The sequence below is a fragment of the Coffea arabica genome, chromosome 7e, assembly GCF_036785885.1.
Source record: "Coffea arabica cultivar ET-39 chromosome 7e, Coffea Arabica ET-39 HiFi, whole genome shotgun sequence".
NCBI lineage: Eukaryota > Viridiplantae > Streptophyta > Magnoliopsida > Gentianales > Rubiaceae > Coffea > Coffea arabica.
This window is the reverse complement of record NC_092323.1, coordinates 3779264-3793393: the sequence shown is the minus strand read 5'-3', so window position 1 is coordinate 3793393 and position 14130 is coordinate 3779264. Positions and strand designations below refer to the sequence as shown.

The 14130-nt window shown below is 40.5% G+C and overlaps 3 protein-coding genes across 3 annotated transcripts; 2 read left to right on the top strand and 1 right to left on the bottom strand.

Annotated features, from left to right (window-relative positions):
• Positions 1-941: 941 nt before the first annotated feature.
• On the top strand, positions 942-3473 carry LOC140011091 (uncharacterized). The gene is made up of 2 exons (XM_072059240.1): positions 942-2161; positions 3055-3473. Exons 1-2 carry the CDS (start codon positions 1133-1135, stop codon positions 3145-3147), a joined length of 1122 nt encoding a protein of 373 aa, XP_071915341.1. The 5' UTR covers positions 942-1132; the 3' UTR covers positions 3148-3473.
• Positions 3474-5694: 2221 nt separating this feature from the next.
• On the top strand, positions 5695-10830 carry LOC113700079 (phosphate transporter PHO1 homolog 9). Its single transcript, XM_072059573.1, has 15 exons — positions 5695-6457; positions 6536-6887; positions 7056-7104; positions 7196-7267; positions 7362-7491; positions 7579-7699; positions 7825-8077; positions 8222-8326; positions 8423-8467; positions 8551-8700; positions 8785-9063; positions 9164-9303; positions 9495-9607; positions 9731-9918; positions 10509-10830. The coding sequence occupies exons 1-13, from the start codon at positions 5863-5865 to the stop codon at positions 9586-9588; spliced, it is 2385 nt and encodes a 794-aa protein (XP_071915674.1). The 5' UTR covers positions 5695-5862; the 3' UTR covers positions 9589-9607; positions 9731-9918; positions 10509-10830.
• Positions 10831-11299: 469 nt separating this feature from the next.
• LOC113700080 (SPX domain-containing protein 4) lies at positions 11300-13894 on the bottom strand. Its single transcript, XM_027220527.2, has 3 exons — positions 13257-13894; positions 12235-12400; positions 11300-12053 (listed from the first exon to the last, which is right to left on the bottom strand). Exons 1-3 carry the CDS (start codon positions 13545-13547, stop codon positions 11578-11580), a joined length of 933 nt encoding a protein of 310 aa, XP_027076328.2. The 5' UTR covers positions 13548-13894; the 3' UTR covers positions 11300-11577.
• Positions 13895-14130: the final 236 nt, after the last annotated feature.

Sequence of the window (14130 nt, the reverse complement as noted above, 5' to 3'; positions counted from 1 at the left end):
GGTTGCGGTCAGTAGAGGGGAAGGAAATTGGGGGACGGAGAAAGGCAAAGAAGAAAGGAGAGTAAGGCTAGGCGGAGAGAGATAGAGAGAACGAGAGAGGAGAGAGGGTCATGGGTGTGGGGGTGGTAGCCCTGATGGTAGAGAGTGATGGATAGTGATGTAATTTTTTTTATATATTTGAAGTTATTTTTGATATATTATATGAATATGGTGTTTTTGAAGTTATTTTTGCTTGTATATTATTGTAACATTGTATATGAAAAAATTATTTTTAAAAAATTAAGGAATCCAAACAGAGCCTGTTTCATCCCTTAAATAGGTTAGTGTAGAAATTACCGATTGGTCCAAAAAAGAAAAAACAAATAAAGTCAAACAAATCATTCTGTTCAAGTCCAAATCAAGTTGAACAAATTCTTCCGCACACGTCAAAGGCTTGAAGATTGAAAGTGAAGGTTCGAGTGACGATGGAAGGTTCAAGTACTCAATCATCAACCAAATTATTTGTTATCTACACTCAAATTGTAGGAAATAACAAGCCTTTTTAAAAAGAAATATCAGAATTAGCTTTTTCAGATTTTAGAATTTCCAGAGATTATAATTCTTTTATTTTTTAATTTAATATATTTGATGCTCGTACAAGTTTTCTTGTCTCTTGTTTTAGCCAGCAAAATATGTGCTACAGGTCGATAATGGTGGAAGTAGATACTGGTGGACCGACTCTGCTACTTGGCATGCATACGGGGAACTGGGAATAGTACGGGCAGCATATCAACGGCTGAGACAAAAAAGCAGGGGAAAAATCAATCGAGAATGGAGAAATGTTGTCAGGTTGAGAGGAGGGCAGGAATGGAATCTTGTTGTCGACATGGGTAAATTGGTCATTAAGGGTCCATATACGTAAAATCATAGTAAATCAGCAGGCACGTGGCGCTATCGAAGTAATTTTAGGCATTTTAGCCCATCTAAAACGACACCGTACAAGACGAGAATCTCTCCTCCGTCTTCTACCCTTCACATGTAGTATATATTGGAGGAAGGGAAGAGAGGAAGGTTGATCACCGGATAATCAAGATCAAAATCACCAGTTTGCATTCTTCTTCAGCAAAAGAGCAGCAGGACCAATCAACAAACCATGTCTTACTTCCGAAAAGATCACAGCGATGACGTCGAGGACTTTGATGAGTACGATCCCACCCCATACAGTGGTGGATACGACATTTCTCTGACTTACGGCCGCCCACTTCCTCCCTCCGAGGAAACCTGCTACCGCAGCTCCTCATCAACCTCCGAATCCTTCGATTACGACCGCCCCCAGTACTCCTCCTATGCTGAGCCCTCCGCCTACGGTGACCAGGCCCTCGAAAATGAGTACAAAAGTTATGTTCGCCCCAAGCCCCGCCCTGGTCCCCCTCCACCTTCCTACGGGGCCCCATCTGGGGATGTTGGGGGCTATGGGCATGACAACCCTCAGCCCAACTACGCCTTCCAGCCTGGCGTGAACCGTCCCGGAGCCGGTGGCTATGGTGGAGAGAGCGAGTACGGAGGCGGCGGTTTCGGATCCGAGGGATACGGTCGCACGAAGCCACCTAGTTCTGAATATGGATCTGGGTACCAGAGGCCCGGCTCCGAATACGAGAGGCCTACCTCGGAGTACGGATCCGGGTACGGCCGGAAACCGGAGTATGAGAGGCCTAGCTCGGAATATGGATCTGGTGGATACCAGAGACCAAGTTCCGAATATGGATCCGGTGGATACCAGAGGCCAACTTCCGAATATGGATCCGGTGGTTACGAGAGACCAACTTCCGGATTAGGATCCGGTGGTTATGAGAAGCCAACTTCCGAATATGGATCTGGATACGGCCGGAAGAGCTGGTATGAGGAGCCCACGTCGGAGTATGGATCCGGGTATGCGAGGAAGACGAGCTATGGCGAGGAGGAGAGTGGTGGGTATGGAAGGAAACCTGAGAGGCCGAGTTACGAGAGTCAGGAGAGTGAGGGTAGGTATGGAGGATCAAGCTATGAGAGGCCCAGCTATGGAAGGTCTGAGGAAGAGGAATACAGGAAGCCCAGCTATGGAAGGTCTGAGGAAGAGGAGTACAGGAAGCCCAGCTATGGGAGCCGTGATGATGACGACGAAGGCTATGGCCGCAAGAAATATGTAAAGCCATTCCCAACTTTTGCTCTAGTTTTTCTTCTTTTTTCTTGCCTTTGTTTTCCCGCAGTTTTCTTTGCCCATTATTCTGCCATTCGGATTTATTGTGTCTCCCTTTAGAAATTTGTTCTCAAATTATGGCTGTCATACATACTCCTACTTCACTTGGCTAGTGCTTTGGAATTTTGTTTTGGGTACTCTCTTCATTTTAGTACGCACTGCCTTATAGATTACAGCTTTTGTGCATGGCAAGAAACTACTGCAGTTAAAGGCAGTCGGGGGTAACATATTTATCCCTGTTTTTTTGTGGTTTATTGGCGGCAGAACTAATTTATGATTGAATAGGGGCATTGGAGTGGTTCTGTTTCTTATCCTGCGTGGTTTACTAGTGTTTAAGATTGGGAATTTGTGTAAACCAGTGTCCTTGTTTCATGTGAATTTCCGTATTGATTGAGCACTGAGATGCATTTGACGTTTGTATAAATCTGTCATGCGTTGTTTAAGCATCACCGTGAAATAAGAGTGATTTTTTGCACTTACGCATATCCATGCATTCACATAAAAAACATGAGAACGGAGGGATGAAAGGATAAAGCGTATAACAACAGAGAAAACTTAGAAGATGATTGAATTATTTTGAGATCAAAGGACAGTAGCTCAATGATGTCTCTGTTTTGTTTTGCCGTAACTAGTCCGTTGCAGGGGAATCAGCATGTAGATCATGCTGCAGATGTTATTGTCACCATTACACTGATGATGTTCTTTTTAAGTATATTTTATACTCAAGAAGAGTTGGGGGGGAATTATGTATAATGATATATATATATATATATATATTTTTTTTTTATGTACTTGTTACGATTGGTTTGATTTACAATGTCATGCTTTTACATTGGCAGGGCGGCGAGGGCTCTGATGATGATGAGGAAAAGAAACATCGCAACAAGCATCACCACCAGCACCACCACCGCAAAGACTATGATGATGAGTGAGCAAACTGGCAAGTGGTGGTCTGTTAGGGGTTCATGTTATTTCAATCCACTACTATTACTGAATAAGGGGTTGGCATGCTTCCTTTCAGTGTTCGCGTGTTTTAAGCATATATTGTTGCAGTATCTTTGAGAAGAAATAAATAGACTAGAGCTATACAGACTCAAGTTAATTGTGTGTGAGATCGTCAGCCTTTTGCTTTTGATTGTAAGCTGATAAGTGAAATTCCAAGTACCTGGGAAGGTGTTGTGGATATTCCCCTTGTCTGATTAAGTGCAGCTAAGTTGCTTTTCATGTCAAAGTTGAAAATTATTGGCTTTGGTCTCCATGACTTGCTTTTGTGGCTTTAAAGTTTCGCGTAATGGTTTGATTCTGGAATTCTTCCATCTCGGGAATTAAGCAAGAGAAGAATGCCATGTTCTTGCAACGTCTATCTAATAGTATTTTAAGATACACTTTTGGCTATTGAATAATCTCGACAATGCCATGTACTTGAACGATCATACTCATTCCCTTGCTGTAATAGTATGTCATTCCCTTGCTGAGAAGAATGCCATGTTCTTGCAACGTCTGTCTAATAGTATTTTAAGATACACTTTTGGCTATTGAATAATCTCGACAATGCCATGTACTTGAACGATCATACTCATTCCCTTGCTGTAATAGTATGTCATTCCCTTGCTGAGAAGAATGCCATGTTCTTGCAACGTCTGTCTAATAGTATTTTAAGATACACTTTTGGCTATTGAATAATCTCGACAATGTAATAGTATTTTAAGATACACTTTTGGCTATTGAATAATCTCGACAATGCCATGTACTTGAACGATCATACTCATTCCCTTGCTGTAAAAGAATAGATTGTACATAAAACTACAAGGTGAGCAAGGGAAAGAAAAAGTAATCATACAAGGCCTGCTCATTCTAGTTCATTTTGTCCTGGACGTCAATATAAATCTTGTATGGCAATTTTTTCATTCTAGGTCATTTTCTGCGGGACCTTTAGCATCATTTGAATTGTGGCAGCATAATCATCAATTTCATTGTGCTCAAACCTCAGAATGAGGAAAACAAAAAATGGAATGATATGTATAAAAATCTATGATCCCTCTTTTACAAGGGAACGGGAAGAAAAGAGTGGATAGATTCCACAAAAAATGGAATGATATGTATAAAAATCTATGATCCCTCTTTTACAAGGGAACGGGAAGAAAAGAGTGGATAGATTCCGACAGCAACCATACAAACGATGAATTCAACTATAGTAACAGCAAGACTCAGAGCAAAGGTCAACCATACAAGCAAAGGTCAACCATACAAACGATGAATTCAACTATAGTAACAGGCAAAGGTCAAAATGAAGGATGGAGGTCCATTGCTTGGGAATTCTTTAAAACACAAAAATCTACTAGCAACCATTGCATCAACAGGGCACCAGCTAAATACAACAATACAGGTAAATTGTCTTTTCCAATCAAACTCCCAAATGAGTCGATCGCCCACTAATAATAGGACAAGTTGTAATAAGAATTCCGACATGCCAATGAAGAAAGTAGTATCTATTCTGTTGTTAAGTGCGATAAGAAACGAGTACTAAGCGTTTCACGGGACCCTGAATTTTCATTTAATTTATTGAGTAGTCCGAAGCTTAAATCCAGCGGCAGGTTTACCAAATTATCAGAGAGCAGGCAGGAGTGGGTTAGCAAACATTGAATTGCATGGAAACGTCTGAGGACCTATTCAACCAAGGAAGGTGATTAAGTAGGAAGTAAGTACGTTGGAGCTATTTTACCGTTTCTTTTTCTTCTTCGCGGGTCATTTCAATTCTAGTGTTACACACAGCTGTTGCTCCTAATTTTGGATTAGGTGGCCGTGGAATGAGTTAGAGAAATTTGTCCCAAGTGCTAAACGTTAGTGACTCACAAATAGAGAAAAACAATTCCTTTGGTGGGGTTTTTTTTTCGGGGGGAGGGAGTGGGGTTTTTTTTTCGGGGTGAGGGAGTGATTTTTTTTTTGGTTCAGTTATTTTTTTTTTAATCGACGCAATAGTTTTATTCTACTTCTATTCTAAATTAACGAGAGGAGTAGATCTAAAGGAGTTATTGAGAGATTCTTAAGGAACTAAACACTCACTTCAAATATTTGCAGATGAAATATTTAAGAAAATCCTAAATTGAAAACGCAAACATCCTCAACTTACAGTCAAAGGAGGGACCTGACACCTCCATGTTTGGAGAAATGTTGCCAGATTAAGACGTGCATGAACTCGTCATGCATGTTGTACGGTTGCGTACTAATATTACTACTACCATACTGTCTAATTGAGTAGTAGTTGTTGTTTTTGGCACAAATGGCGTTCAGAAAGATTTCTTCTTTGAAAGAATGCGTCTAACAACTTTGATAACCCTGAAATGATTAATAAAGAGCAGACCAATTCGCTATTGGTTGATCAAATGAAATAGTAATGATTAATCACTAGAGACAACGAGAGGCAAAGACAAAGAGAAAACGCCAACTAAGAATAAAGAGGACTGATGATGTACAATCTTGTCAAGGCAATCACACTGTCGCTCTCTCTCATGTACCTGCATTTGCAAAGCCGTCCGGAAAAACAAAAAACAATGCATTAAAACTTTTCCTCATTTTCTTTAGAGAAAAATTTGCATAGCCATCCCACAAACAAAAGACGGTGCCTTCCCTAACTCAATAGGTAAAAGATGAAGTTTGGAAAGGAGTTTGTTTCCCAGATGGTGCAGGAATGGCAGCAAGCCTATATGGACTACAATTTTCTCAAGAAGTTGCTGAAAGATGTCTGGAATTTCAGACACAGAAATGCATCAACATCAGCATCAGACTTGATGACCCCAAAAGGTACCTTAAAGAGAAGGCTCTCCCTGTATAGAGCCTTCAGTGGCCTGACCGGTTATCACAACAGTCTGCGAAGTTCCCTTGGAAAGAATAACGAGGATGAGGTAATACTAGTCAGTGCAGCTCAACAACCAGAAGACCATGACTCAGAAGGGAGCTACCAAACCATGTTCTTAATGTCTTCTGAAGAAGGGGGAGAATATGAGCTTGTATTCTTCAGGAGGTTGGATGGCGAGTTCAACAAAGTACTCAAATTCTACAAGGCCAAGTTAAATGAAGTGAAGTCTGAGGCAGATGAATTGAGTAAGCAGATGGATGCTCTCATTGCTCTGAGAATCAAGGTTGATAATCCATTGATGCAACTAAATGGTGCCTACAAGAGTACAAATGGTAGAGCCCCACCACCAGATTCGGTTGTTCATTCGAATAATGTTGGCAAACAAGGTAAATAATATTATCAGGATAGTCCATACTACCTGCTTCTGTTATCCTGTAGGAGCTGATGTTGGTCTTTTCACAAAGTTGTAGCAATGTCTCATATGGATGCAATTCAAGAAGTTGAGATGGGCAGTGAAGGGATTTCTGAGGATCAAATGAGAACAGGTGGCAGGGAATCAAAGAGCAATCATCAGAGGATGCGAGACAAAAGCAATTTAAATGTTGCTGAGGGATTCGCGTTTCCTGAATTAGAAGTCTTGGATCATGTAAGGGTCAATGTTGAACCAGAAACTCCTGTCTCAACTTTGAAAAACGTCTTTGTGAGCTCAAAATCCGATCTGTCATTCAGCAAGGAGGAGTTAAAGAAAGCAGAGGACAAAATCAAACAGGCATTTGTTCAATTTCATCAAAAGCTTCGACTCCTTAAAAGTTACTGGTACCAATAAAAGATAATAACTTCTCTTCTTCATCTGCTGTTGTTTAGCTAGACATTCATCAACTTTTCTTCTTCTTCTTTCCTTCATCAACGTTTTATGAAATAAATAAATAAATAGAGGCTTATGCAGAATTTAGTAGTGTGACTACCTCTTCCTTCTTGTGCCAGCTTCTTGAATTTATTGGCTTTCTCTAAGATCATGAAGAAGTATGACAAGGTATAAATTGCAAGTTTTCAGTCAACTCAAGATTCAAAGTCTCCTTCTGATTTCCAGAATCTTAAAATTTAGCTGATTTGTGATCAAGCAGATCACATCAAGGAGTGCATCAAAAACTTATCTAGAAATGGTTGACAATTCTTGTCTAGGGAACTCTGATGAGGTTTTAATCTGATTCATAACACGTTCATTTAGTTCAGCAAAATTACGCACAATATATGAACATTTTGCTCTGTCTTTCTCTGTGATTCCATCAGATTACTAGACTAACAGAAAGAGTGGAGGCTACGATCATAAAGCACTTCGCCAATGGAAATCACAGGGAAGGCATGAGACTTTTAAGGCCACAGCCTTACAGAGAGAGGCATAGTGTAACATTTTTCTTGGGTAAGTTTTGTAAGCGGTCATCTTTCACCAACTATCCTGGAGCACATTTACATGACTTGCAAATTTCTGAACCAATCTGCCATGCAGGTCTCTTCTCTGGCTGCTCGATCGCGCTGGTAGCAGCCATTATAGTCTCCATCCATGCAAGAAACCTTCTTAATAGTAAGGAACGAGGACGATACATGGAAAATATATTCCCACTTTACAGGTGATATTTGGCTAGAAAAATATATTGTTTCATTTTCCTTCTTTAGTGTCATTCTGGTTAGTAATGATATGAGAGAATTTTATATATCACATTCAATTTAATAACGAAGGACATCATCATTGCAGCTTGTTTGGCTACATCGTCCTACATATGGTCCTATTTGCCGTGAATATGTATCTCTGGAGGTGTTTTCGAGTTAACTATCCCTTTATATTTGGATTCAAAGAATTCGTTGGTTATAGAGAAGTCCTCCTCCTTGCTTCTGGTCTTTCAGTACTCACTTTGGCTGCTGTGCTTTCAAACCTGGATATGGAAATGGACTCTGGAACCAAAAGCTACAGGACAATCACTGAATTGGTGCCATTAGGCCTTGTAACTGTAAGCCTACTGGAGACAATCATATTTGCTTTATTAAGGATATTTTCTACAGGACTAGTTTCAACTGTCCAAACAGCAAGGGAATTTAATACTTTTGATTTTAACCATTTGGTAAAGGTAGTTTGACAATAACATAACTTGCAGGTAGTGCTTTTTATACTCTTTTGTCCTTTCAACACCATATATCGCTCAAGCCGCTTCTTTCTTATTCAATGCTCATGGCGCTGTCTCTGTGCCCCTCTTTACAAGGTATCTGCGGAACCTTCAAATGGAGAACTGCACATACTAACTACTGATCCGGATAAAAAATCATCTGATGTTGTTGTGCCGAGTTGCATCTTGTAGGTTACTCTCCCGGACTTTTTCTTGGCCGATCAGCTCACTAGCCAGGTCCGAAAAATGCTCTCTGCAACTTTTAAGAGTTCCAACTACCCCACTAACTCATTCCCAGATTGTCTGCTATGTGAACACAGATTCAGGCATTCAGGAGCCTGGAATTCTATGTCTGTTACTATGGTTGGGGAGACTTCAAAAGGAGATCAAACAGGTGCCAGGAGAGTCAAGTTTATCAAATCTTTTACATCATTATAGCAGTCGTTCCTTTTTGGGCTCGCTTTCTTCAGGTACCTATGCTATATTTTCGGTCAAATTCTGATACCCGTAACTCAAACAACTAAATGTACTACAAAATGTTATTGTACAAATAGTGTCTGCGTCGGTGGTTGGAGGAAGGCGATCCTGTGCAAGTGCTTAATGGGCTCAAGTATTTCTCAACAATTGTTGCTGTTGTGATGAGGACTATTTATGATCTCAGAAGAGGTACCTTTTGGAAGATTATGGCAGCTGCCAGTTCTGGAGTTACTACAATTGGCAGCGCGTACTGGGACATTGTAATGGATTGGGGTCTCTTGCGAAGAAATTCCAAAAACCCCTGGCTCAGAGATAAGCTCCTCATATCTAACAAGAAGATTTACTTTGCTGCCATCGTAAGTACTGCCATTCACTAAACGGCTCTTGTCAATTCAGTAACCAAAAGAATATTTTTTTTTGGGGCCTTATTTAAGGAATCTGATCACCTGATGGCAGGTCATTAATATCCTGTTAAGACTTGTGTGGATGCAGCTGGTTCTTGATTTGCAAGAAGCACCATTCCTCCACAGGAAAGCCTTAGTTGCAGTCGTTGCCTGTCTCGAAATCCTTCGGCGAGGCATCTGGAACTTCTTCAGGTCTGATGCATTTACAATGAAGGAACGACATTCGCAGTTGCTATAGATGTTACTTGTCCTCGTTACAGTAAGAAATGCAAATTGTAGGACCAGGAAATCTAGAAAAGTAATCTTGGTGCACGGCGGCAATTTAGCAGCATACTTAAGTTGCTGAATCTTGATGGTTATGTCGCTGTATATTGACTGTGCAGGCTGGAAAACGAGCACTTGAATAACGTAGGGAAGTACAGGGCGTTTAAGTCGGTACCACTGCCTTTTTACCACGACGGAGAGAAAAATAGGTAACCCCATTGTACCTTTTAAGGTGAGATGGCATCTGGGTGACAGAGATTAGTAATGATCTCTTGTAATGTAATTGATCTTTTTTTGCCTTAGTTTGTTTGATTTTCCTGACTTCTTCTTTTTCTTGCTGATGAGTATCCCACAGAATGCAGATAAGGCATTAATCAACAAAAACGTTTGCACATCAGACCCTTCATTTTCTTTCACTCATTTCTCGTCCGGAACGAAGAACACCACCAGATTAACGAGTGGAATTAGCACCATTGAATTGAATTGGGTGGACCAGTTTCAACTGGATTGCTCTTCATTTTTTGGGGACCTCAATAATGGCAGGTGAGGTGATCAAAGAATTTCATTCTAATCATGAATCTTCACATCGTCATTAAATCTGGTATACTTGTGTGGAGGTGGAAGAGGGGGTTGGGGTGTTAAAGATTACCCAGTCAGATCAGTAGATTAGTTCAAATAGTAGCACGCAAGCTGGGTAGGACAGGTGGGTTAGGGGCCGAAGAATTACAAGCTGAAAAATCAGATGACAAAAGATCAGGGCAGTGTTTTACAATTAATTCAGTTGCCAACTTCGGGGAAAGGTTGCATTCTTTCTGTGGTGATTGGATGATGAGATTTAACAAAGTTGTCAGGAAAAGGTAAGTGAATTGAGGACTGAGGCCGAAGAACTGAGAGCAAGCAGATGGATGCGCTCGTTGCTTTGATGCACTGCATCTAGCTGCATATATAACCCATGTTTCTTAAGGCATGGTACATTAGCCGCATATAAATTTTTTTTTCCGTAACGGCGCATCTAGTCTAGCCTACTCTACTCTTGGGGGTGGCCAAACTGAATATATTCTAGCCGCATATAAATTACTATTCTAAACTTTGCTCATTACCGGTGGTAATGTGCCCGTATTTTGACTGTTCAGGTTGGAGAACTAGCATTTGAACAATGTTGGGAAGTACAGGGCGTTCAAGTCAGTACCACACCTTTTTTCACCATGATGGGGACAAGAGTACGCGATTGTATACAAAGCAGTACAGCACAAGAAAAATGCTCCTCTTTCATCTTTTTACATTTCTTAACCACAACTGCCTGTATCCGCTGATCTATAACAAGGAAGTATTACATTGCAGCTTTCTCTTTTAGTAGGTATGCATAGAGACATATAGTGCTAGTAGTTTGTACAGACATACATATAAATGTAAATTTGCGGGAGGATAACCCCCGTTTTGTCTTGAAGAAATGAACAGAGGCAGATAACAGCAACATATCAAAATGCAATACCAAGTCAAAGATGGCAAAGGAATCTCCAGATGGCTATACTTCTAAGGTAACGGCTTTTACGTCAGAAAAATATCCAATAAGCAATCTACAATGAACCACTAGGGTTGGTCTAGCATTCAGGAGAGGGCTTTTATAGTCTTCCCTGCAGCTGGATTCAAGGTTCAAATCCTATGCCTCACAGTTGTGGGTGGGAAGGTACAAAAAAAAAAATCTAAAATGATTAACAATGGTAAATCCGTTGCAGTCATCAACCAACATGAGTGCCCTTTAATCTGTTCAGATTAGTTTCTCTGTAAACAAAGTCAAACATCATATGCAGCTGCTGAAAGCTCCAACTTACCTCCATCGCTTATCTTCAGCAACTCAGCATCTAAAATAATTTAAACAAGTGATTGCCTACTTGAGAGGAAAAAAAATAAACAGAACAGGGGCTCACGGTAAACTTGAAAACTTTATGCACAAATCCTTTCCAAGTCTAAAGAAAGCCAAGATGCTAAGCAATTTTATGCCCAACATTTCTGCCACTAACAATATTTGGCTGGCAGCTTATTGCACAATTATAATAACACAGGCACAGAGATCATTTGAACTACAAAAAACTGATAACAAAGTTAAAAAAAAAAAAAAAAAACTAGCATACCGAAAACCTACACGTCTTCAATATCAACTTCCAAAACTTATTCAATATAAAGCAACCAGAACACTGAAACCTATTTCGGAGAAGAGGCCACTTCGCTGTTTACCTCGTCCACATTCTGCAGGCTGGACAAAGAGTCGGCAGAATTTTCTGCTGTTACATCACCTGTACTGTCATTATCCTGATTTCCAAAGATAGCTGACAATGACAATGGGTTGTAGGTAGAGCTTGCCTTTTTTAGGCCCTGAATAGTCCTCATGGCTGCAAGCGTGCTTCGATAAATATCTGCAGTTTCTTTCCCAAGTGGCAGCGTTGTGTCCATAGACGTATTTAATGATGTTCCTCCATTCTTATCTTCTGCAACAACAGTAGATTCAACAACTTCTGCTTCCAACGGGAAAAGAAGTTCGAGATTTGCCTCGCACTCTCGTACTAATCTAGTGAGCGGTTCAGTTGTAAAGAAAGGCTGATGGAAAGCAAGCTGTGTAAAACGCAAACGCAACAATTCTCCAGTTCGTTTATCATACTTCTTCAAAATCTTCACAAGACCTAAGCACGCACAGAGGACTCCCTTAGAAGTTATTCACATTCTCCAACAGTATGATAAAGATATTCATGACAATGTCTTCTTACACCTTTTAATCTTAAAAGCTACTATAGTTACTGAAATAAGGTTTACTGATAATTGCATATCTAATTATAGAACAAGGAGATTTTGCAACCATCCTACCTGCAAAATTTAGGGAGCTATAATTTTTCAGAAGAACCATTTCCCCATGAATCGAAACAAAGTCCTTACGTATGTCCATCATCTCCTCACTAAATTCACGGTCTGTATATGAAGCACCATGTTGGATCTCCCTATGCTTAACCCGCTCAATTCTTTCCTTCAGTTTCTGTCATATTGCCAATTAACTTGTATTAGCACAATACCAGAACAAGATAGTTCAGCAGGTTGCCACCTTTTTAAAGGTAATAGTGCACATATACTGATAAGATATATCCATATAGTTCTGTCATAACTGCTCAATATATATTATCATCAAGATGAATATTTCCACTTGAATTCCCCTGAAAATCCAAGGCTTTTAAAGAAATTAAAAGGAAAAGAAAATGAGTTCGACAATAGCTGTTTGGGCCAACACAGAAAGGAGAGCATTTAGTAATAGATATGGTCAGGAAATGAATTTAAGGTCGGTTTCTCTGATTTGTTTGGCTAATTGATGAACAGTCAACTACTCCTACCCGGTCTATTTAAAGGCCTCTTAAGTCAGGGAGACATCATCCTAGTTGGATGAATCATTTAGTTCACTCGCAGCAAACAAAAACCCCAAAACAAACATGAGCGCAATTACAATAACAAGAACAGATGAATGCTGGTATCAAACTACTATCTGTAACTCACAAAACAAAATCCGCTACGGCACATGTGATCCTATCTACCTAACAAATATAAGAGCTTAGTAGCCAACTAAGTTACAACAGCTAGGAAAAGAAAAAGCAAAGATTCTATTCCACTTGCATTGTCTAGGATTCCATATTCCGCGACCTTTGAATTAGTCAAGAGCTCCAAATTATTAAGCACAACAAACAATTTTGGGGGGAGAGAGAGAGAGAGATCAAACTACACAAATTTTCCACTAATTGCAGAACAAAAACCTAATCTTTCAGGCACATACAAGAATACACAGAGAAAGAACGAGAAGACGATTGAGTAAGAGAGAGGGAGCACATATTGAAAAGGGATAAGACCTGGAGGCGGATGATGAAGTCTTCCTCTTTATCAATGTAAAAATCGTTGAACTTTTCAAGCTCTTCGGTGAGAATTCTGACGAACCAGTCCTGGAGCTCCGGGAAGGGAGCTGGAGGAGGGTAGTTGTCGCCGTCAGCAGGAGGGAGCGGGGCGGGGGCGGGGGCGGGGGCGGCATCGGGGGTGGGGATATTTTTGAGGAGCTTCTTCAAGGGCTTGTAACACAAGTACTTTTCTCTCCATTCAGGCAAGGTCTCTTCCAGATGGGTCTTAAATTCTTTCCCAAACTTCATCTAATTTGGAGAAGCAGTGGTACGTATTTATTTTGGACGATAATCAAATTTAAGAGAGCCCAACAGAGAATTACGGATGACTCGGATGAGATTCCCCACTTCCCGGGGCCAGGATATTAATTAAAAGAGTAACAGAGAGAGTGGTTATTGCTTATTAGCGCCGCTCAGGTTTTATGAAGGAGGTATAAACATCGACGGGATGGGGATGCTATTCTCTTCTGGGAATTGGACCATAATGGCAATGACATGAGGACGAGGATGCAACAATTTTCGAATTTCGGACTTTCAAGGATAGAGACTGATGACATGACGGAGCAGCCCACCCCAGGAGCATACATTACATATTATTCTCCTTGTCGTACTCGCATTTAGGCGTAGGTATAATAAAAAGATGTACGACGACAACGGGCCAGTGCATTATGTTTTTTCTTTTTCCCTCTTTTTTTTTGGAGCTTACCAAGGTTCTCTCCTTTCGGCTAATTATTCGCCGAGGAATACCAAAAAGCATAATCAATCTTCTGCTCTCCCGCGGCGCCTCCTTAATTCTCAAATCTCGAGTTGCCTTAACACAGCATTAGCGTTC